This window comes from Dendrobium catenatum, unplaced genomic scaffold (genome assembly GCF_001605985.2).
Source record: "Dendrobium catenatum unplaced genomic scaffold, ASM160598v2 fragScaff_scaffold_963, whole genome shotgun sequence".
Classification (NCBI taxonomy): domain Eukaryota; kingdom Viridiplantae; phylum Streptophyta; class Magnoliopsida; order Asparagales; family Orchidaceae; genus Dendrobium; species Dendrobium catenatum.
Genome location: NW_021319425.1, coordinates 134,019 through 156,732, shown reverse-complemented (window position 1 = coordinate 156,732; position 22,714 = coordinate 134,019). Strand labels below are relative to the sequence as shown.

Genomic DNA, 22,714 nt, shown 5'->3' with positions numbered 1-22,714 from the left:
TAAGGGTTCGAGCTCAGCCAAAGCAAGACAAGCATTAAGAGCACAACCCATACCATCGATATTACTAACACTAGCCCGAGGAACTTGGGGGCCTGAAAATCCCCAAACACCCCATCCTCAGCAGCAGACACAGCGGCATCCTCCAACACAACAGAACTCCCACCAGCCAACAGGGCAGGAGACCCCACAGCAAGTCCAGGAGATAAAACCGGTGAACCAACAGAGGACAAGGCAGCAACAACAACACCAGGATTAGCAATACCACTTCCCAAAACTCCAACACAGAAGGAACAACGACATTATCAACATTTTCAACACAGTGGGGAACTGAATTAGTGCTCGGGTTAGGAGAATCATTAGGAATTTTATCTGAAACAGGACGACATTTATTCGGGGCATGACCAATACATTTAGAAGAAGCACAAAAAGGGGGAAATTCATCTAGCACAACCTCCTGGACATAACCCAAAGTTTCAGAGCCTAACCAAACTTGCTGAGGATAAGATTTCGTTATATCAAGTTTGACTAAAACACGAGCATTTGATGGTCGAGAACCAACAGAGGTTGCTTCATCAATTTTCAGAGGCTTGCCAAAAATCTCACCAAGCCCATAGAGAATACAAGGGGTGAAGAAGTGGGGACGAAGACGCGGAAACGAAATCTAAATCGGAATTACAAGCGACTCAACACCAATATCCAAGCAAGGCGACCATTTCGTTAATTTCATATAGCAATTAAAAACAAGGTAGTTCGGTGACAAAACACCCTACAGTAGTCTAGGTCATTGGATAACTTGATCAAAATGTGAGAGGGATCCAACAAAGTAACAAAAACTTCGCCATTAAGCTTCAAATTAAAGAAATATTTTCGAATAGAGTCAAGAGCTAGTCTCTTAGAAGGGAAAAAAACCTACTAACGAGAATTGAAATGGAGATGCTAAATCTTTGATTTCCTAGTCGGAAATCCATAAAGAGGGCAAACCACGGAACGTAGAAGTCTGAAAACCCGGATAAGAAGGCGAAGATCCAGCAAGCGCCTCTAAAAAAGATCGAGAATGAGAAACACATCCTAAAAAACCAGGGTCTCTAAGTTTCCTAGGCGCCATACCGGCACCGTCGGAGATAAACAAAAAAACCAACCAAAATAGACACCAAAACAATTGGAGAACACAGGAAAGGAAAAACTTCCCCAAATCCAGGAGAGCATCGGAGGGGAAGCCCCAGCGGGGCGGGGAAATCCCCGGAACAGCACAACAATACAAAACTCTAGCAAAGGCGGCTGGCGAGGTGAAATACACATGCAACTTCTTATATACTTAACAATTATGTTACAGTAGTAAACACGTGTTAGTAGACAATTGTTAAGAATATACATATGTAATCATAATAAAAGACACACCACTTGAACATATCTTCATAATATAAGTAGTATTCACAACACTATATAAATATGATTTCATAAAATAACCATTTAGTTGGACATAAAATCATAATATAAATAACATAACATGAAATAGCACATTACATCACATAATATAATATTCACATTTTCCAATACCTCATTATACCTCTACTTATACTTATATAAATTTATGAATCTCATTATAACTTCAGTTCCACTTATATTCAACTTGTATATATGCATACTCTCAAATCTCATTATCTTCACTTTTACTTATAACTCCATTTTTCATCTCGCATTTGTTTAGGCGTATCTCTACTTTCAGTTATAACTCAACTTGTCATTTCACATTTGTTATCTCCACAACGAGCTCATTTAATATAGGAGCTCGAGTGTAGGTTCAAGCTTGAACACGTAACTCGAAAAGCTCGACTCATGAGCTCGCTGACGAGTCGAGTTCGAGTCAGCTCGCGAACCAGCTTGACTCACTAACTTCCCCCTATGTATGACCAATGACATTAATATTTTCAGCACAAAATAATAATAACTTTAACAATTTTAATATATAACAATAGTGTTTACATAATACAATAATACTTGAAATACTCACACATTCGATAGGCTTACAAGGAAAATGCATGCACTCATACTCAATGTTGAAAGTACATGAAGTCATTCATAAATAACATTTATAACAACATTTTGATGACTTTTATCATTTTGCCACACTTTCGATTTGCAATTAAGATGACTAGTAAAACATGTGAAAAATCACACTTTTAAAACTACCCGAGAAACCAAGTTTGTTATGCCAATATGCTCATAACCTCCTATTCTACAACATATTAAAAGTTATATAGTAGAAAATTTCTCAAACTTTATTAAATCAATTAAATAATGATAACTTTAACTCAAATTTCCCAAATTAAAAACTAAAATAGGATAACAAAAACCTACATCGAGAAGAACAATTTGTTCAATTGGCCCTACAAATAAAACTGACTCCACGACATCCAAACCCTAGCTTTTTTTTGTCCTTCCTCTATCTCCTCTTTTTTCTCCTCTCCTAGCTTTTCTCTCCAATAAAATGATGATACGAGTATTTATATAATGATTTTAAATATTTATATCAAGATTAAGAAGTGGACCTAGCACCGTGACACTGACTTCCCCAACATCGATAAGCTCCCAAGGAAAACTCATTTTTGAAAACTTCTCATAAACAAAGACCTCAACACTGCAACGCTCCCAAGTGCTTTCCAACATCTAGAGAAGGCAGCATTGAATGGGCTAGTTGTGAAGCCCCATGATCTAATTTAGAAGAATTGTTGATTTAAATTTTCTAATCAACTACCAAAATCACTAATAATCATTACTATAAAATAATAAATACAACATAATAAAACTTTAATTTTTTCTCTTCTCAAAACATTTATTTTATTTTCAAAAGAATCATTTACACTAGTCATGATATATCTTTTAAATTATTCTATCTTAGTACATTTTAATGAATACAAACTAAGCAAAAAATAAATAAGAAATACTTAAACCAGAATTAGATCTGATCTGCCCCACTCTATTGGATTCTTACCCTTTGCTAAAATCATGAAAAATAACATAATGAGTAGAAGTCCAATAGATCACCCGAATGACTATAGTACCTAATACATGAAAAATTAACAAAATGTAGTCATTTAGGACATGTCAATATGGTATGCTTTATCAATTCATATAAATAGGATGAATCATAAGAAATTATAATCATGTAATTGATCTATAATCATTAACTTAGTTATAATTCAACATCCTATGAAAGCCACGAGAAAACTATCTTATGAATCGTTGAAACAATGCATTTTTATCTTAATTCTATCAGTTATCAATACAGAATATAATTTCTATGCTCTATAAGTTATTGATTATTAGTGTTTATTATTTTCATGTAGTGCCATGTCATATATGCAACATGTACCTATTCTCATTATCATGTATTTGTATCTATATTAGTGTCACTATTCATCATGTTCATACATTATATCACATACACTACAGGAAAATCACCCATTTCCGGCGGTATTTTCTGGCGGTTTTCTAATTTACCGACGGAAAAATTCTACCGGTAAAAATCGCCTAGGAAAATAAATTCTGGCGGCTTTCCGACGGACTTAAACCGCCGGTCAAATTAAAAAAAATCCTCACGCCTTTAATACTTTTTGTTAAAACATTTAAATAGTTAAAGTTTTAATCATTTTAATTAAATTTTAAAATTTCGTCGGAAAATTTAAAAAGACGCCGGAAAATTCTGTGGGAAAGAAACCGCCGGAAAAATTTGTTTCATTGTTTTCCTTCGAAAAAGCGTCGGAAAGCTGCCAAAAAAGTTACCGCTGGAAAGTCGCAAGAAAATTCTGCCAGAAATTAATGGTTTTCCTGTAGTGATATAATATAACTCATGTATTATATAACTTATGTATTGATTGATGTTCTGTTTTATTTTTGTTTGTTAATTTTTGTGGCTATGTTATTAGATTGGATGACAAAAAAATAATATTTCCAATTAGATCTTGGGCCACACTTTTGTCTCTCGTCCACCCTAATATAACCTATTAGGATACATCAATTTTATTGAGTTGGGTTATGATAGAGAGGATGTGAGGCAACTCTCTTATCCCTTATAATTTTTGTGATTTCAACAAACATATTTTTAACTCTAGATTCTTGGCACTAGTCTTTAATACATGTCTACCTTATAGTTGATTCAACCAATAACTAAATAATCCCATTAAGTGCTTTTCTGATAGAGCCTTTAGTAATACTAATAGTTGAATTATTTTTCGTTATCTCACTCCAAGGTCCTAGACTATGTATCTTCAGATCACTCTCTAATCTTAGTTGCTTTTGGAAACCTTAATATGCTTAAATGGTGATTTATGTATAAAAATATTGGAGTCATTGCTATAATTTTATGGACATTATTCATGAGGCTTAGAGTATTCCAATTAAAGTTGATCCTCTTTATATTTTTTGCAACAAACTTCATAATGATAAGCTGCACCTCAAACCTGCTAATTATAACTCCTTCACATATACATCTTAAATTTGATTACTAATCTTAACACCAAGAAAAAGAAAAAGTTTTAAGATCTGGAGGGTCAACAAATGAGTTTCTCTCTTCTCAATGATGCCTTAAAAAATGAAAGATCTCTCATTTATGCCACCGTTTTGTAAAATATTTTCTATTCTTCTTCTAAAATGTTCTAGGGATGCCCTTTATCATCATTTATTTTAACCTTTGTCATGATAGTTACTCTAGACTTATGGCCATGTATTTTGACAACTACGTTCTTTGAAGGTTTCAAAGAGAAAAATTATATCTTCTCGCATCTTATGTATGTTAATGACCTTTTGATTTTTGGTATATAGCTTATTCGAATTTTATCAAAAGCTTATCATATTGAATATTTTTAAACAATCATTTAGTCTTTATATGTAAAAGAACAAATTTGTAACACTCTGGGTTTTAAACAAAAAATATATTACTTGAGATTATTTTGGCATTACTCTATCTCTAATATTAAACTCAAAGGTATTAACTGTTCTAAAATTATGGATAGACTCACTTCCTAATTGAGTGGTTGGAAGCAAAGATTTCAATCCTTTGCAAGAAAATTTCAACTAGTTGGATCTTCTATTTGTAATTTTCTTCAGTATTGGTTTTACTAAAAAACTCTTCCATAATAATCATGTGATAGGAAACGTAGAACTATATTTTGGAGTATTACTACAAAACCTATCACCAATTGGGGTCTTAAACTGACATTTAATAATGGGAAATTTACATACATACCACTTTATACCATCCTATTTATATATCTAACATCCAAAACTTTAATATTACATACATATCACTCTATATTATTTTAATATCAAATATACCACTGATATTTCCTTCCAACCACTCATATATTTTATTTTTACCACTCATATTTAATATGAAAATGAACTACGGGTAGTATGTATGTAATATTAAAGTTTTAGGTATTAAATATGTAAGTAGAGTATTATAGGGTGGTATGTAAATCTCCCTTAATAATAACATTCACCTCCAGAGCAAATGCAAATTGATAAGGAAACTTTATGAGTTTCACAATCTCTCTTTTTCTCCATAATTCCTTTGTAATTATGATTCACTTTGGGGTAAACATAACAACAAAGCCACTTATTTCTAGAAATTTGTTTGTGAGGTGGCTAGGAAAATTCAATTTTAGATAGTCTTCAAGATTAATGAAACTTGCAATGTACTTCTCATCCATTAACCATGGTTAAATGAGAGATCCTTCATTTATTTATTTATTTATTTATTTTTTTGAAATTAATGTTCAATAACTTATTCACCTTTTTACCACCCTCTAATCAAAATTATCATAGAAGCTCATAATATATCCTTGATGTTGTGATTATCATCAACTCCTCTACTTAATGTTGGTTGATTAAGGTTCCGTTTGGGACAGCGTTTTTCTTGCTTCTTAAAACAATTTTTTAGTTTAAAAAATTAAAAATTTTATGCTACAAAGCTGCTTTAAGAAGCAGTAAAAAAGTTGTCCCAAATGAAGCATAAATCTTTATTTTCCTTACTTTATGATTATGAGTTGGAGATTAATTGGAAGAAGATGGTGTGGTTTAGAGGATGTGCAATTCAATCTACTATATTTACTACTGCTAATGGATTTAATACTAAAGATGTCTTCTCTTTTAAGATGCATCACCTTAGGAGTTGGTTTTTGTTTATATGGTTTGCTGCAATATGAAATTCTTTTTTGTTTTTTTGGCTCATGGTTTAATATTTTAAATTTTTATACTGCCCAGTTATATATTGGCTTACTAGAGTTTATGCTATGGGCTTCGTGTTGCTTGTTTATTTATAAAGGGTCTTAGTTGATTGGTGTGGAGTTAAGATAAGCTCCATTCAACAATTTTAAAGTGGCTATTTTTGTTGGTTCAATATATGCTTTTCATGCTCCATGTTCAATCAATTAGGTGATTATTTTTTACCACCCAGCTCTTGTCAAAGTATTTTGATATTTTGTCGAACTTCTTCTAATCATTTATGTTTTACTTAAATTATTTTCTTGGGCAGTGGTATACTTATATCTTTCTCTTAGAGTACTAATGAACTTCAAGGTGCAACACAATCTCTCAACTGTAGTATGCTTTTTAATAATGTTTTATATCAATTATAATTGATCCATTAGTTGAGAAATTTGATTATCAATTAAGATATCTTGAATTTGAAGCTTAATTTGTGTATATGTTATGTGTGTAAAAAAAGTAATTTATATTGATTGAAAACTTTGAATATAAATTTTGAGACTATGAGATTAGTTAATATATCTTACTCAAATGTTTATATAATGGTATATTATCATATCTTGTCGTGAAGAAGTCTCTAATCCTTCGTTAAATGATCTGGTGGTTTTCAATGATGGCTCTAATGTTTGCTCTGCTTGTAAGGATTTGGTTTGTACTGGTGGTGAGGGAATTTGCTAGTTGATTCCTTCACCCAATGGATTTGGATATTGTGAAAGAGCCGAATTTCAAACTTTGTCAGGCTAATATGGAAGTGGTTCATGACTTTTCTAATGATTTGGAGAGTCTAGTTGGTCCCAAAGGTGAGTGATCAAGTTGGTGAGCTTGTGCCTGTTGATAGTGGTGAGGTTGGTAATGCTTTGGATTCTCCCGCTCGTTTAAGTGTTTCTTCTTATGATGGTTTTGATCCTATGGATAATAATGTTGTTACGTCTCTTATTGAGGTGCCTATATATATTATGTCCAGTGATGCTTTGTTTGCTCATCTTGTTAATAAATCAAGAGATTATAAGGTGATACATAGTGACTGGTTAGATAATTAATGACAATTCTTTAGACGGTGGGGAGGAAATTATTGAGAAACATTTGGATTTGCGAGATAATTTTGATTTAAGTATTATTCAATTTGTTGAGGAGGTGTTTCTAAAAAGAGTGCTAAGCGTGAACAACGTAAATAAAAAAAAATGATTTTCTTTTTGGATTGGGTCATCTTTCTGTTTGGTGGTAATTGGGGGCTTGCCCTTGAGGTTGTTCCTTTTTCTTCGTGGCCTGGGAAATGATGTGGTGATTTTCTGTTCACCTTTTGGCCTGCTGTGGTTTGTTAGCAACCACTGGTGGTGCATTTGGACGTCTTGATTTTGTGGTATGTTGCTTGCTTCCTCATTTTGTTGATCCTTGTCTAACTTCTTTGTGATTGCAAATAACTTCTTGACAATGATTGAGCTCGGTTGGCATTTGTTTCCTTCTCTTTTTAATGTCTCTTTTTTTACTCATTATTGAATTGTATTTTGGTTTAATCCCTTTTGGACTTGTTTGTATCCTCATTTTATTGATTGTAATACCTTTTTGTAAAAAAAAAAAAAAAAAAAAAAAAAAAAAAAAAAATTTTAAAAAAAAAAAAAAAAAAAAAAAAAAAAAAAAAATCTTATCATGAAGAAAAAAATAAATTTCCCTCCGTCTGAGGATCGAGCACGTGTTATTTGATACCTAGTAGGATAAAAAAGCCTCAATTCTAATCCTACCGCCTCACCTAGCATTAGAGCCATGAACGGGGAAAAATTATTAGGTCCGATCACCGAACCTAACTCTGCGTTCGAATGCCAATAATATGTTGACTTGTGGAACTTCCACGTGGAATTTTTTTTATTTGAAAATATGAAGACACAAAACATTTCATCCATACTTGCCATACTCTTCCACATCGATTCTTAGCAGTTCTTTAAATCCATCAACATTTTCATTCTCTAAGACATCGTCATCGATAGACGAAGTTGGGAAAAGTCTGTATTTTAGGAAAGGTACTAGAGAAGTTGCGCCATTGTTGATCCTCTATTGCGTATTTACTTGTGATGTACTTGCGCATTTTTGAAAAGGTTGCGCATTTGTATTTTGTTATATGTTTTTGTTTGGTATTTCCAACCATCTTTAATGAATTATTTTGTATTTGCGTTTTTTGTTGCTTTTTTGTTGAACTTCATCTAGGATTTAGGGTTTACTGTATATGAGCTTTATGTGCACTTTACTTGCGCTTTATTTAAAGGTTGTGCATTTATATTTTGTTATAGGTTTTTGTTTGGCATTTCCAACTGTCATTAATGAACTATTTTGTATTTGCGCAATTTGTTGCTTTTTGTTGAACTTCATCTAGGGTTTAGGGTTTACTGTATGAGGTGCCTATATCTGTTATGTGTTTCTTCTTCTGATGGTTTTGATCCTGTGGATAATAATGTTGTTACACCTCTTATTGAGGTGCTTATATCTGTTATGTCCAGTGATGCTTTGTTTGTTAATAAATCGTGAGATTATAATCCAAATCAATACCTTTCTTAAAACCAGCTTTTGAACAGACAAAATCATTGGATTTTATCTTTCTAGAATTTAGTCAGAAACTGTGATGATCCTTCTGAACGCTAAAGCCATTATCATGGGCATAAGCATAATAACACTCATATGCTTCTCTCTCATCTTTATACATAGCCTAAAATAAAAAGCAAAGATAATAAAGCACAACAAAAATGCACCTAAAGCGCATCTAATGCGCACATAAAGCACATTAGAAGCTCACCTAAAGCGCACGTGAAGCACATCATCCTTATCTTTACCTACCCTAAAAATCATGTTCTTCAGCTTTAGTAAATTAAAAAATTATTGAGAGATGAATACAATATCTAAGAGCTCATTTACTTTTTCATCTAAACCCTAAAAGCTCTTCTAAGACCCTGAGCCTCTAATAAGCTGAAACCTGCTGAACAATTGATGCCCTGTTTCTACCCAGCTTTGTTTTATAAATTTCAAAAAGTATATTCTTAATACAACTTGCGATGAGATTGAAACTTAACGATATGTTGAAACCTGCTGAAGTTCCATCTATGTTGATTTCAGATTCATGCAATCCTTCCTCCTCTCTCTTCGGAGACATTCCATCTCTTTTATGCAATTTTCTAGCTCGTTTTTTTCTTCAGTACCAAGCACAAGCAATAAGAATTTAGATCTTTGGCGAGTTTCTAAAGATAGCGCCAACCTTACGTTTAAAATGAAAAAATAGTGGGCAAGCTCGGGTCGGGGCAGGATGATATAAATTAAATTAAAGATTATATTAAAAAAATTCACATCCACATGTCAACATATTATTGGATTCGTGTTGCTTGTTTACATATAAATGATCTTAGTTGATTGGTACAGAGGTAAGATAAGCTCCAATTTTATTTGAAAAGTAACTTTTTTTGTTGGTTCCATATATTCTTTTCATGTCCCTTGTTCAATCAATTATGTGATTGTTTTGGACCACCTAGCTCTTGTCAAGGTATTTTGATATTTTTGTCGACCTTCTTCTTATCATTTAAGTTTTACATAAATTATTTTCTCGGGCAAAGATATACTTATTGTCTTCGATTAGAGTATTGATGAACATTGAGGTGCAAGGCAATCTCTCAATTTTAATGTGCTTTTTAATAATATTTTATATGCAATTAAAATTGATCTGTTAGTAAGAACTGTTAATATCAATGAAGATATCTTGAATTAGAATATGTTATGTGTATAAGTTATGTGTGTGAGTAAAAAGAAGTAATTTATATTGATTGAAAACTTCGAATATAATTTTTGAGACTGAGTTTGATTAATTTTTTCTTACTATATTTTTATATACTAATATATAATCATATCTTATCACAAAGAAATTAAAAAAAATTCCCGCCGTCAGAAGTTGGAGCTCGTGACTCCCGTTACCTAATAGGCTCTATTCTAAGTTCTAACCCTGCCGCCTCACCGCCTAATTATTAACCAACATCTCCTTCAATCCCAGAAGCCCTGCACTAAACCTAGCATGGGAGACATGAACGGAGCATCGGTGGTGGTCGAGTTCGACGACGGCTTTCCTGCCTCCCGACTCTTCGCCAGCAAATTCTCCTACACCTTCGACGATCTGATCTTTCTCCCGCATTACATCGATTTTCCTGCCGACGCTGTCGACCTATCCACCCGCATCTCCCGCAATCTCCCGCTCTCCACCCCTTGCGTCGCCTCCCCCATGGATACAGTCTCCGAGGCATCCATGGCAGTCGCCATGGCCTCCCTCGGCGGCGCCGCCATCGTCCACTGCAACGCCACACCCGATCATCAGGCCGCCATCGTCCGATCCGCCAAGTCCCGTCGCATCCCCTTCGCCTCCGACCCGGCCTTCTTCGCCCCATCTGATGCAGTGTCTTCCACTGCCGATTTCGGCTCCGCTTCATTCGCTATAGTCACGGAATCCGGAAGCCGTAAATCGAAGCCCGTAGGTGTCGTTTCCCGGTCGGACTGGGAGGCGGTGGCCGATAAGGCTTCTCCCGTGTCAGACTACATGAGACTTCCGCCGGCTTCAGTCCCTTCAAATTATGATTTGGAACAAGTGGCGGGTTTTCTAGCTGGAGAGGAACTGGAGCTGGTGACGCTGGCCGGAGAGGAAGGGGAGGTTATTGATCTCGTCAGCACAGAGGATGTGGAGCGGATCCGTGGCTTCCCGAAGCTTGGAGTGCCATCATTGGGCCCTGATGGAAAATTTCTGGTCGGGGCAGCTATAGGAACTAGAGAAGAGGATAAGGAGAGGCTGGCACATTTGGTGGGAGCAGGTGTGAATGTTGTTGTGGTGGATAGTTCACAGGGTAACTCGAAGTATCAAATTGATTTGATAAAATATGCAAAGAATAATTATCCCAGGCTTGATGTAATTGGGGGTAATGTGGTGACGATGGCCCAGGCGCACAATTTGATCATGGCTGGAGTTGATGGTTTAAGGGTAGGGATGGGATCCGGTTCAATCTGCACCACACAGGAAGTTTGTGCAGTTGGAAGAGGGCAGGTAATTTTTTTAGAGAATATTCTTATGATAGTCTCATTACTGTTTTTTTAAATATTTCCACTAATTGAAATACTTGATTGATTTTAGAGCGACGCATCATCTTTCAAACAAAACTGCTAGGGAAATTAGACTTCATGAACATGACAATGATTAGTTTTGTGCTTCCTATCTTCTCATAAATGAATTGTCTTGCGTTTTATAATTTTCTTCCTTTGCTAGCCTATTGTTGTAAAAATTGTTATTCGTAAGTGACTTGCAAGTTGTTCCAGCAGATGAGTATTACTTTGCTTTGTGAGATATGGCTTTCTTGTCGCCCCAGAGCATAATATTTCTTCATAGAGATCCTAATTGTATAATTATTCTAATGCCAAAATTAGTATTTGAAAGATATAAATGCTGTATTGCATAAAAATAAAAAGGAGGTGGGCAATGGTGGTGGTGGGGTATTTTTTACTCCAAAAGATGTCGTATCCTACTAATTCTATGGCTAGGGTGAATTTGTTTCACTGTTAGTATTTAAAAATGTTTGCATCTTTGCTCAAGAAGTGAGTCATATTGAAATGAGCTTCAATGATATATATTTGTTCAAGATTTCACTTCTTATGAAATCAATTCATATTTTAAGTTGAACTCCAATGAGCTTTTACTGTATCACTCTCTTATTATTATTATTATTCTTATTATTATTTTTATTATTATTATTATTCATTATTATTTGGGATCAAAAGAAATATTCCCATGATTTCATAATGTAAATGTTGTTCTATTATTAAAGATAAAAAAATAAACTTGAATGTGGCTTCTTAGCCTGCAAGACTAAAACTCATCCTTTTGAGGTGACTTTATAGAATGAGTGCTCTTATCTATCTATTTAGTATTTGAATTCATGTCTGAAAGTGAGACCTAATTATTGTTACACTTACATTGAAATAATTTTTAATTTTTCCCCAATTTTCATGAGAGATGTCGCTTTATTTGTTGTTCTAGTTACATTCTAAAAAGAATTAAGAATGGTTTGGCTTTCGGTTGTTATTAAGTTCAGGTTCATTTTACTAATTCGTTAATACTTATATCGAATTTTTTTGTTATCTGATTTTTTTTCTCACTCGTCACCCAAATATTAAACATCAAATGCATGTTTATATGACACTTGGGTTGCTCCACAAATTTTTTTTTTTTTCATTTGGGAACTATTTTTGGTAGATTATTATATGAATATATTTTGATTCTTATAGGCAAAAGCAGTATACAAGGTTGCAACATTGGCCAAGGATTATGATGTACCTGTTATTGCCGATGGAGGGATTTCGTACTCTGGTCATATTGTGAAGGCTTTGGTACTCGGTGCTTCTACGGTAATGATGGGTAGTTTCCTTGCCGGTAGTTATGAGGCACCTGGAATCTATGAGTATCAGGTATGTCATTTATCTCTATGGCTTTACCTTGAGTTTTTTGGTTCAATTCTATTTAAGTAACGGTGTTATTTACAAAAAAACCTATGAACATGGATGCTAATATGGGGTGACAAACTTGACACAAAACAAGCATGATAACATTACTATTTTACTCATATATTGTATATTTTGGATAGATTTGGCGACTGGATGTGAAGAAAATTGGACATGATTGTCATTTATGAATATGTTATTTAGAAATACTAGCGAACCAAATTACCAATATCTGTTCATAAGGTACAACTAAGCTAAAGTATACATGGTAATAAATACTGATTTTTTTGTTTCTAAATGCATCTTTTCTCATACGAACATGCAATTGCTTGTTATTGGGCTAATTATATACTTATTAGTTTTGCTTTATAATTATATACTAATTATATCCTTCATCAATCATCAGTATTAACTTCTGTAATATTTCCTCACATTAAGGCTTCGTTTGGGACGGCTTTTTTATTGCTTTCTAAAACGGAGTTTTAGTACAATTTTTTTTTATTTTTTAACTAAAATTCCTTTTTAAAAAGCAATAAAAAAGCCGTCCCAAACGAAGCCTAAATCTACCCCAATCTTAGTTTGCATTCATACTTCTTTCTGTTCTTATTCCTTTAGTAGAAAGCGCTTTTCAAGATTTATGTTGATTCATTTTTCACAAATTTTTTTTTCTTTGTAGTTAACTATTTGTTAGTTAACTTTATGTGTAAAAAACATTTCTACTAAAATGAGGAGAGCATATTGCTTAGTGATTTTTGCCCTCAACTAGTCTCTTCTTTTTATATTAGTTTAAAATAATTTTTGTCAGAATGGACGCCGAGTCAAGAAATATAGAGGCATGGGGTCTCTTGAAGCTATGACGAAAGGTAGCGATGCCCGCTACTTGGGCGATAATCTAAAATTGAAGGTTGCCCAAGGGGTGGTTGGGGCTGTGGCAGACAAAGGCTCTGTTTTGAAGTTCATTCCTTATACAATGCAAGCTGTGAAGCAAGGATTGCAAGATCTTGGTGCTACATCGTTGCCTATAGCTCATAATCTTTTAAGATCAGATGTGCTAAGGCTTGAGGTATAGCTGAACCCTTTTCTATATTTACTGGATTTTTTACATCATGGTACCATTTAACTAATAAAGTACTACTGTAAATCTTAACATAATGTTCTTTTATTGATCTCGTTGCTAATTTTGTATTAAGATATTCTAATAGATTTCCCAAAAGCTTTTTTAAAATTTTACATTATTTTTGGACATTTGACCAGATATTTAGGCTTTTGTTTGAGACGGCTTTCTTATTGTTTCTTAAAGCAGCTTTCTAGTATAAAAATTAATTTTTTTGTACTAGAGAGCTGCTTTAAGAAGCAATAAGAAAACTGTCCCAAACGAAGCCTTAGATAGCTAAGAAACGAACTTGTCCCTTATGGATTTCAATGCTTCGATTAATTTCCACATCATGATGGAGCTTGCTTGAGCGTTTGCAGAGTTTTGACTAGGGGTACAAGTGAGCAAGAAAGCTGGATTAATAGATTGAACTTCGTCTTGATTAATAACGAGTGATTGATAGAAGCTTAGGAAATTTTTTGCTATTCTTTATTTTTTCCATTATTTCCTACGAAGGCGCTCTATGCCCATAGAAATATGAATAAAATTATGTTGATAATGGGATTCTATGATCAAATCATTCTCTCATTCCTTTTATTAGTTAGATAAAGTGAAGCCACTTTCTACCACTAGCCTATCACTTTCATTTTGTTTGGTTTCTGCTTTGCAGGTTCGAACAGGTGCAGCACAGGTCGAGGGAGGGATTCATGGCCTGGTATCATATGAGAAGAAAGCTTTTTAGCTGAAATGGTTTTTTTTCAATGGGTATTTTCTTAGGCGTATTCGTCCTCCATATTTTGGAGCAGGAAAATAAGGCAATTAGATAGGGTTGATGTTATCATGTTCTATGGCCTTGCTTGTATTTCTATTTCTCTCTATTCTATATTCTCTGCATTGAGTTCTCTGAACATTTTTGTTAGCTCAGTTATTGGATCAGACTTTAAGCAATTTTCTTTTGCTCTGTTGAGAGTATTATAGTTTTATCCCACTATGTGCGGTTGCTACATGAATTTTTTTTCTCTATTGCGTCATGTTAAGAGTCAAACTCTCATTTAGATCTAATAAAGAAAGGTCATTTCTAATATTTTATAATATAAATCAGTTTAGGTCTATTTGTACCTTTCTTAACACAAACCAAATTTAATGCATTTACTCTCCTAAATGGATCATCGAAAGGTCGTCGTTTTATGTGATCAAATCATCTAAGATGACTCTCTAATCTTTTTTTCTCCATTGGAGCTACTCTAACTTTTTCTCATATATGCTCATTTCGTATCATGTTTATAAGAGTAAAGCCACTCATTCGCCTGACCATCCTCATCTCTGCAACACTTAATATTATGCTTATCTTTTAATGGCCAACATTTTGTGCCATCAAGCGTTCTATGTCTAACCATCATCTTATAGATTTTTTTTTCTTAAGTTTGAGTGGTACTTTTCTATCACACAAGCTAGATGCATTCCTCCATTTAATCCATCCAACTTGAATTCTACTAATAATATCCTCATTTATTTCACCATCACTTTGAACATAGATCTAAGATATTTTTAAAACATGAACTCTTATTAATGACTTGATCGCTCAAAGTTACAAAACTCGATCTATTACTATTAAACTCCACGTAATTCTTTTTTATTTTTTAGATCTACTCAAACGAAAAAAACTCTAAGGTTGACCTCCATAATTCAAGTTTACCTCAACTCACTCATTAGATGTATCAACAAGAAGAATTTTGTCAGCAAAAAACATACACCAGGGAGCATCCTTTAATAAAATTTTATAACTTTGTTGATTTATTCAATTTATAAATTAAGATTTTTTTTTTAATTACTTGACCGAATTATCAATATGATTATACAATTTTCTTTAAAAATACATTCTCTTTTTGCGTCAGAGATTAAGCTTCTACACAGTATTTGGTAGAATTGTTGCCTCTCTGTCGTCCATAGTTCTCTCTGTTAAATGCTCTATCATTTAGGTGAATTCATCTTCTTCCTCCTCTGTTTCATGATTTTTCATAACAAAAAAAAAAATAGCATAATTAAAATTGAGTATGCTATATAATATTTGTAGGTTGGTCTTAATAATAATTAGCTGTTATAGAAAGTGAAATTTAAGTACAATATTTTTTTTGGGACATTTAGGTCAATTGAGATAAACTCGCACACACATATCGCATACACTAGACTCAAATTCAAGACCTCTTAGTTGATAGCCTAAGCTCCCAACCAATTGACCAATTCATGTAAGTACAAAATGTTTGCATATATTTTTTTCCATTTTATTAAAATGAGTTGTGTCAATAGCCTAAAAAAAGTATGCAAACTACATATTTTATGTAATCATATTAAATATAGTAAATGAATTTAAGCAACATTAATAATACACATAATTTATGGAAAAATGTATAAATAGGGGTGTAAGTCAGTCGAACCGTCTCGTGAGCCGACTAAAGTTTGACTTATTAACGAGCTCACAATTCAAACTTATCAAGCCACGAGTTCGAACTCGAGCTCGTATATTAAATGAGCTTAAGCTTGAGCTCAACCATGCTCGGCTCATAAGCTTGCTAAGCTACTCGATTAACTAAAACTATATTTAAAAATTAATTTTGATTAGTATTATATAATATATTTTAACTATTTTAAATTAATTATATATTAAAAAATTAAAAAATGAGCTCAATAATCGAGTCAAACTTGAGATTTCTAAAAAGCCAGAACAAACGAGCTCAGCTCGAGCCTATAAATTTTTTTGACGAGCTGAGCACAAGTTTAGTAAATGAGCTCGATTCAAGCTCGAGTTAAAAAAAAATAAACTTAACTCAATTAGACGGATATTTTATTTGACATGGCAATTTTGGAATATATTTAAATTTGAAAGCAACATAAATTATTTTTTGATTAAATAAAGAAAATAAGAAGATACATTGCCATTTTTAAAATACCCGACAAATGTTTTAATTGTAAAAATATTTACATGAATAAATGCTACATTATGCATTTGCTGTTTGATCTATACCAACCTAATATGACCTTCCATCATGCAATATATTTAATGCGAATGTTATTCACTTTCCATTTGAATAAGAAAACCAACATAGCGTTATTCAATGGCAGATGGGATATATTTAATGCATATAATTATATATATGAATATGTCATAAATTTCTTGGTAATATTTGATCTTTAGTTTAACTCAATATATGTTTTATCTTATTATTATATTATATTTTAAATATGTATTTTGCCACCATTTTCTATTATTTTAAACTCCAATATAAGATATATTGTGTGGTCATATGTGTAGATTTTGCGGGCAAGACAAAAATTGCTCACATTAGACAATTGATTTGGTTTTCAAGCTTAAAGAATAAGTATTTTTTCCTACCTAACCTAAAACCCGAGGCAGCTGTTCACTAGAAAGAGTTGCTGACTTAAGGACGACAGCACAAGACTGGTACAACCCACACTGGTCATGCTTCTTCACTCTCAAGACTGGATGGACTAGACTTCTCCCCGACTTAGAGATAAATAAAGATATATTACCTTATGTTCTAAACACATTATATAATATGAACATTATCTTTCATAAATTTTTTTATAGTACGCTTTGATTCCTGAAAACCTCTCAGTTCTTTAAGAGTTGGGGTATTGATCTCTGAGATTGACCTCGAATCTTACTCGTGGTCATCTTGTCATCGTGACCTCATAGAGATTCACGGTCCTATAATACTCCCTTTTGGGTTGGGAGAAAGGCTTTCTGATTGCAACAATAGTTTTCATTTAAGGTAGCCACTCTCAATGCTTCCGAGTGCTTCCTGAGACTTACTATATACCAATATGTCGTCAAAAAATAACAACACAAATCTTCACAAGTAGAGCTGGAATATCATATTCATCAGAGACTAGAAGGTGGCTGGAGCGTTACTAAGGCATCTGATGGGTATCTCGAAGAACTCATAGTATCCTTCGTGTGTTCGAAAAGTTATCTTATTGGTATCTCCTGGTCGCATTCTGATCTGGTGTTACCTAGATTTCAAGTCAATCTTAGAGATTATCATAGATCCATGCAACTAATAATAGCTCATTAATGAATTGTATGGGAAAATTGTCTGGTACAATTTCCTTATGAAGAGCATGGTAGTCTACACAGAACCTCCAGCTCTCATCCTTCTTCTTCACCAATAATACAGGATTAGAGAAAGGACTTACTCTGGGCTTGATAACTCGAACTTCAAGCATCTTCCAAATTAGTTTCTCAAGCTTTTCTTTTTGAATTTAAGGGTAGCAGTATGGTCAAACACTAATAAGGGAGATTCCTTCCATTAGAATAATAGAGTGCTCGTGCTCTCATGAGGGTAGAAATCCTTGTGGAAGCTGGAAAACCTCCCTAAATGGTTGAAGAAGGCGTTGGAATTTGAAATGTCCTTTCTATCCTCTATCTCTCCTCCCTTCGTACTCCAGAGCTCTACTAAGAATTCCGTTCCTTCCCCTTGTAGGGAATGAACCATAATTTTCAAAGAAATAAATGCTTTGGATAAGCTGGGATCTCCCTTAATTACAACATTGTCCCTCTCCACCTTGATCTCCATGGCCAATGTCTTCTAGTTCACCTTGGTCTCGCCCTAGGTTTGTAGTCATTTCATTCCCAAAATCAAATCAGTACTTCCCAACTCTAATGAAAGGATATATTTCTTGATGTGAATCCCTTGAAACTCTACCTCTAAACCCATACATATCCCTATGCTCTTTTCTGTCGTTCATGTGCCCATCATCACTCCAAATCCTCTCATAGCCCCAGTTTATCTACCACCTGGTTCAATATAAAATTGTGGGTATCACCACTGTCCATTAGAATCGCCACTGCCTCTCCACCTATCTATCTCCTCATTTTTTTAGTGTGACTCGAGGTGAATCCCACTATCGAGTTCAATGAAACTTCAGCCACCTCTAAATGCACAGGCTCTTCTTCTTCTTCTTCTTCCCTCGTTGCCTCTACCTCGTCCACCTTCTTCTCATCACACACAATGAGAACCTGCAAGGATCGATTTTTACACTTTTGCTCTAGTACAAAGTTATCGTCGCATCTGAAACAACGGTTTACATTTGAAATTCTAATGCATAATCCAATGGTGTGAGCTAAAAGATATCATATACAAATCAACGGTTTGTATTTATTTTATTAATTGATGCTGCATAGAGGAACAGAGATAGCACAATGGGAATTAAGAGGCACACAGGTTGTGTAGCAGCAAATAAGATACTGAAATGTCTTCGTAATCCATTGAGGCAGCGGTAGAATAGATATTTTAACTCATAGATAAAAACTCAAAACCAAATATTTCAAAAAAATTTAAGAGTGTACCTAGATCCAAAATCAAAGCCATATTACTCATGGCATTTGAGCCAAATTTGTTTCACTATAAGTGTAAAAGTAATTAGATTTTGTCTTTCATATATGAGTTAAAATATTAAATAGATAGATGAGAGTTGTCACTCTATGAATTGACCTTCAAAAAGATAAGTTTCAATCTTGAAGGCTAAGAATTCACAATCAAGTTTATGTTTTATTTTCAATAAAAGAACAATATTTACATTATGAAGTCATGAGTTATAATGGGCTACAATAAGTGAAACATCCCTCATAGGGGTACAAACGGAAACATGAAATAACTAATAAAAGAAAAGAATTAAAGCATCATAGATAAAGGCTCTGAATCAGGGCCGTCGATCGTCGTCCCCGGCGATGGTACACATGTTGAAATCTGATGCCCTCATCAAATATATATCATTGTAACTCATTTCAATATGACCCACTTCTTGAACAAAAAGTGATGCATAGCATTTTAGCTTAAAATGTTCCTTAGGTTATTTTATTTAGTTTGTTGCAAATTTGTTACAAAGTTTCTAGAATCTTCTAGTATTCTCTAGGTTTTCTCTATTTCCGTATCGTATTATATATATAGTGTAAATAGGAAATGTATTGATTAATGAATATAATTTTCCTTTAAGCTTTTGAGCTTTATGTTTGTCCCTAGATTAGGAATTCCTTCAAGCAACATCTTCTTCCAACGATCCACGATTATCTCTCCACATCAAATACAAATATAGCGAAACAAACACAACACAAAATGCAACAATATGACGGTTGTAAAAAGTAAGACTCGATACGATATGTACACATTTTCAAAGTTTATAAATTACTAATATAAAATATATTTTTTTTTCTATTATTTCCTAGTAAAAATGAAAGACATTACATGATTATGAGCAATCATATTAGTACTCATCTATGAAGTTATTAGCTTATTAAACAATAAAAGAAACTATGTATCAATTGATAGATTGCATGTTTAGATTTTATTTTTACAAAACTTATAATTTTATATTATGCTTACAAACCAATGAGAACAAATTATGAACACAAATGCTTGCAAAATATTAAGTTATAAACTATGCACAAATGCTTGCAAAGTATTAAGTTATAAACTTTGTATCATCCTCCAATGCAAATATTAATTCATTACTAAACTACAATAAATGTATATGATAGTTGTGCTTTCTTTCTTTCACAAGAACATTGCTGAACACAAAAAAATAAATCAATCTATGTAAATAGGGAACAAATAATTCAAAAGCATTCATATAATTAACCTTTTTTTCGATAAGAGTCCTATTCAAGCTGAATTTTCATTGTAAATATAGAAAAATATTATTTCAGAATTACTAGTCTTTGTTAAGAGTACCAAAACTTTTGATCAAAAGACTATTATTTTTGTATTAAAATTTAATCGTTCTTTTGATCACTAAGATGGGAAATGGAAGAAGTCAATGAAAACAAAAAAAGTCTTACACATGAATAAATTCGAGGAAGGATACTGCAAAAAGGACAAGTGCTATGACAACTACAATCAAATAATCCTAAAATTAATCTACGATCTATAAGAATCGCTAGTTAGTGATTGATAGTTCAAATTTTCGTATAATACCCTAATCAACTAAATAGCATTAAATGCCGCGGCTTGAGCAGCATAGGGTGTTCCTTTTCTTGTGCCTCTGAATCCAGAATTACCTGTGGACCCCAAGAAACCACTAAACCTCGTATGTTTGTAACAATTACAATATAGTATTGTTGAAACTCGCTTGAACATAAATAGCTCCTTTTGGTATTCTATGTTCATTATAATTTGAACCAACAAGTGCATTCTTTCGTAAGCCAATATTTGCTAATGGGGAAAAAACATTTTCTTTTTCAAATTACATTCCTATAAAATTTTAGATCATTATCTTTGTTTGAAATAGATGCACATATTGCTCTTTCTCCTAATCATGTTGAATTGTGAGCTAAGTTCGTTTTTAAACAAAGTACTAGCCCATTGTATTTGGGAAGTCAACCAGAGAGTTGGTTTCTTGCCCTCTCTTCAGCGTTTCTTAGTTGGTTTTTAATTCCAATTTGGTGTTTATTTAGCTACCTGATCTTCTTATTATTTTTTACTTTCAAACTTTTTTAAGGACAAATATGTACGACGCGATGTTCATATGTAGAATATCTTGGCATATAAAATTCTGTAGGCAATTTTCGGTCAAAGATGTCATCAAATTAGAATTTGTGTTGATTTCTATTTTATAGAAATTTGCTAGTCCTGAAAGGTGTGCTGAAGGGTATCTTTAGGGTATGCTTGATTGAAGGAAGGGAAGGAATGCAAATGCATTTTATTTTATAATTTTATTTTTGGTATTTTAACTTGTTGAAGAAACGCGCGAACGACTGTTACAGGTAAAATGATGTTCCATTGGAGATGAATCACGACATTTTGGAGTGAAAAATGATATTTTCGGTTGGAGATGCCCTAAGAATGGAAGTATAAGATGAGCTTTTTTTATTTAATGGATTTTTAGATTTAAATGAGAATGTCTCTTAACAAGTCACAATGGAGAAAAATAATTCATGTAAACGACCTCACATAATGGGATTAAGGCTTGGTGTTGTTGTTGTTAGATTTTTGATATTCTGGTTCCATCTACGCAGTAAGGTACTACTGTGAACCTTAGAAAAATATCATCTTTTTGATCTCATTGCTGCTTTTATATTAATTGGACATTATAATATATCTATCAGAAGCATTTTTAATACAATCACTTGTTCCTTTTATTAGTTTAGCCATGCCACTTTCTAGTTTAATCTGAACTTGAAAAATATAAAAAAAAAAAATATAAGTAGGTAATTACTTGCTTATTATTTTCACTTTGGCCCCTAATATTTACTAACTCTTCTCTTTTTGCATGTCCGAACAAGTGTAACAAAGGTGAAGCCTTCTTCAATGGGCATTTCAATAAAGGCATTCATGGATTTTCATTATTAGGCTCTGTTCGGGACGGCTTTTTTATTGTTTTTTAAAATAATTTTTTAGTAAAAAAATTTTAATTCTAATAAATTTTGTACTACAAAAGCTGTTTTAAAAAACAGTAAGAAAGTTGTCCCAAAAGAAGCCTTAGTTTAATGAAAGTTTTTGACATTATATGACCATGTTTGTATTTCTCTCTTTTTTTAATATTTTCTGCATTGTGTAATCCGAACTCTTTAGTTTAACTTTGTTGCTGAATTGGATTAAACAGTTTTCTTGTGTTCTGTTGAGAGTTGTAGTTTTACTGAGTTTCCCTTTCTACATTTATATTGATCTAAGTTTTTATTCTTTTTCTAATTATTTTGCGCATATGATATGTATATGAATTGAATGATGCTTAGATTAATTATATTATGTGGCTTTCAGTATTCATTGTTAAAAAAAAATAAACCTTTGACAATTAAATTGAGCATGATGCAAATAAGAATATTGAGATGTATAG

At 33.1% G+C, this 22,714-nt stretch overlaps 1 protein-coding gene across 1 annotated transcript; it reads left to right on the top strand.

Annotated features, from left to right (window-relative positions):
- Positions 1-10,192: 10,192 nt before the first annotated feature.
- LOC110093177 (inosine-5'-monophosphate dehydrogenase) lies at positions 10,193-14,841 on the top strand. Its single transcript, XM_020817984.2, has 4 exons — positions 10,193-11,323; positions 12,559-12,738; positions 13,577-13,834; positions 14,535-14,841. The coding sequence occupies exons 1-4, from the start codon at positions 10,310-10,312 to the stop codon at positions 14,604-14,606; spliced, it is 1,524 nt and encodes a 507-aa protein (XP_020673643.1). The 5' UTR covers positions 10,193-10,309; the 3' UTR covers positions 14,607-14,841.
- The last annotated feature ends 7,873 nt before the right edge of the window (positions 14,842-22,714 follow it).

Excerpts from the sequence above, each read along its gene's own strand:
- LOC110093177 (XM_020817984.2), top strand. The coding sequence starts at position 10,310 with ATGGGAGACATGAACGGAGCATCGGTGGTGGTCGAGTTCGACGACGGC. Across the intron at positions 12,739-13,576 it reads CTGGAATCTATGAGTATCAG|AATGGACGCCGAGTCAAGAA; the intron begins GTATGTCATTTA and ends AATTTTTGTCAG. Across the intron at positions 13,835-14,534 it reads CAGATGTGCTAAGGCTTGAG|GTTCGAACAGGTGCAGCACA; the intron begins GTATAGCTGAAC and ends TCTGCTTTGCAG.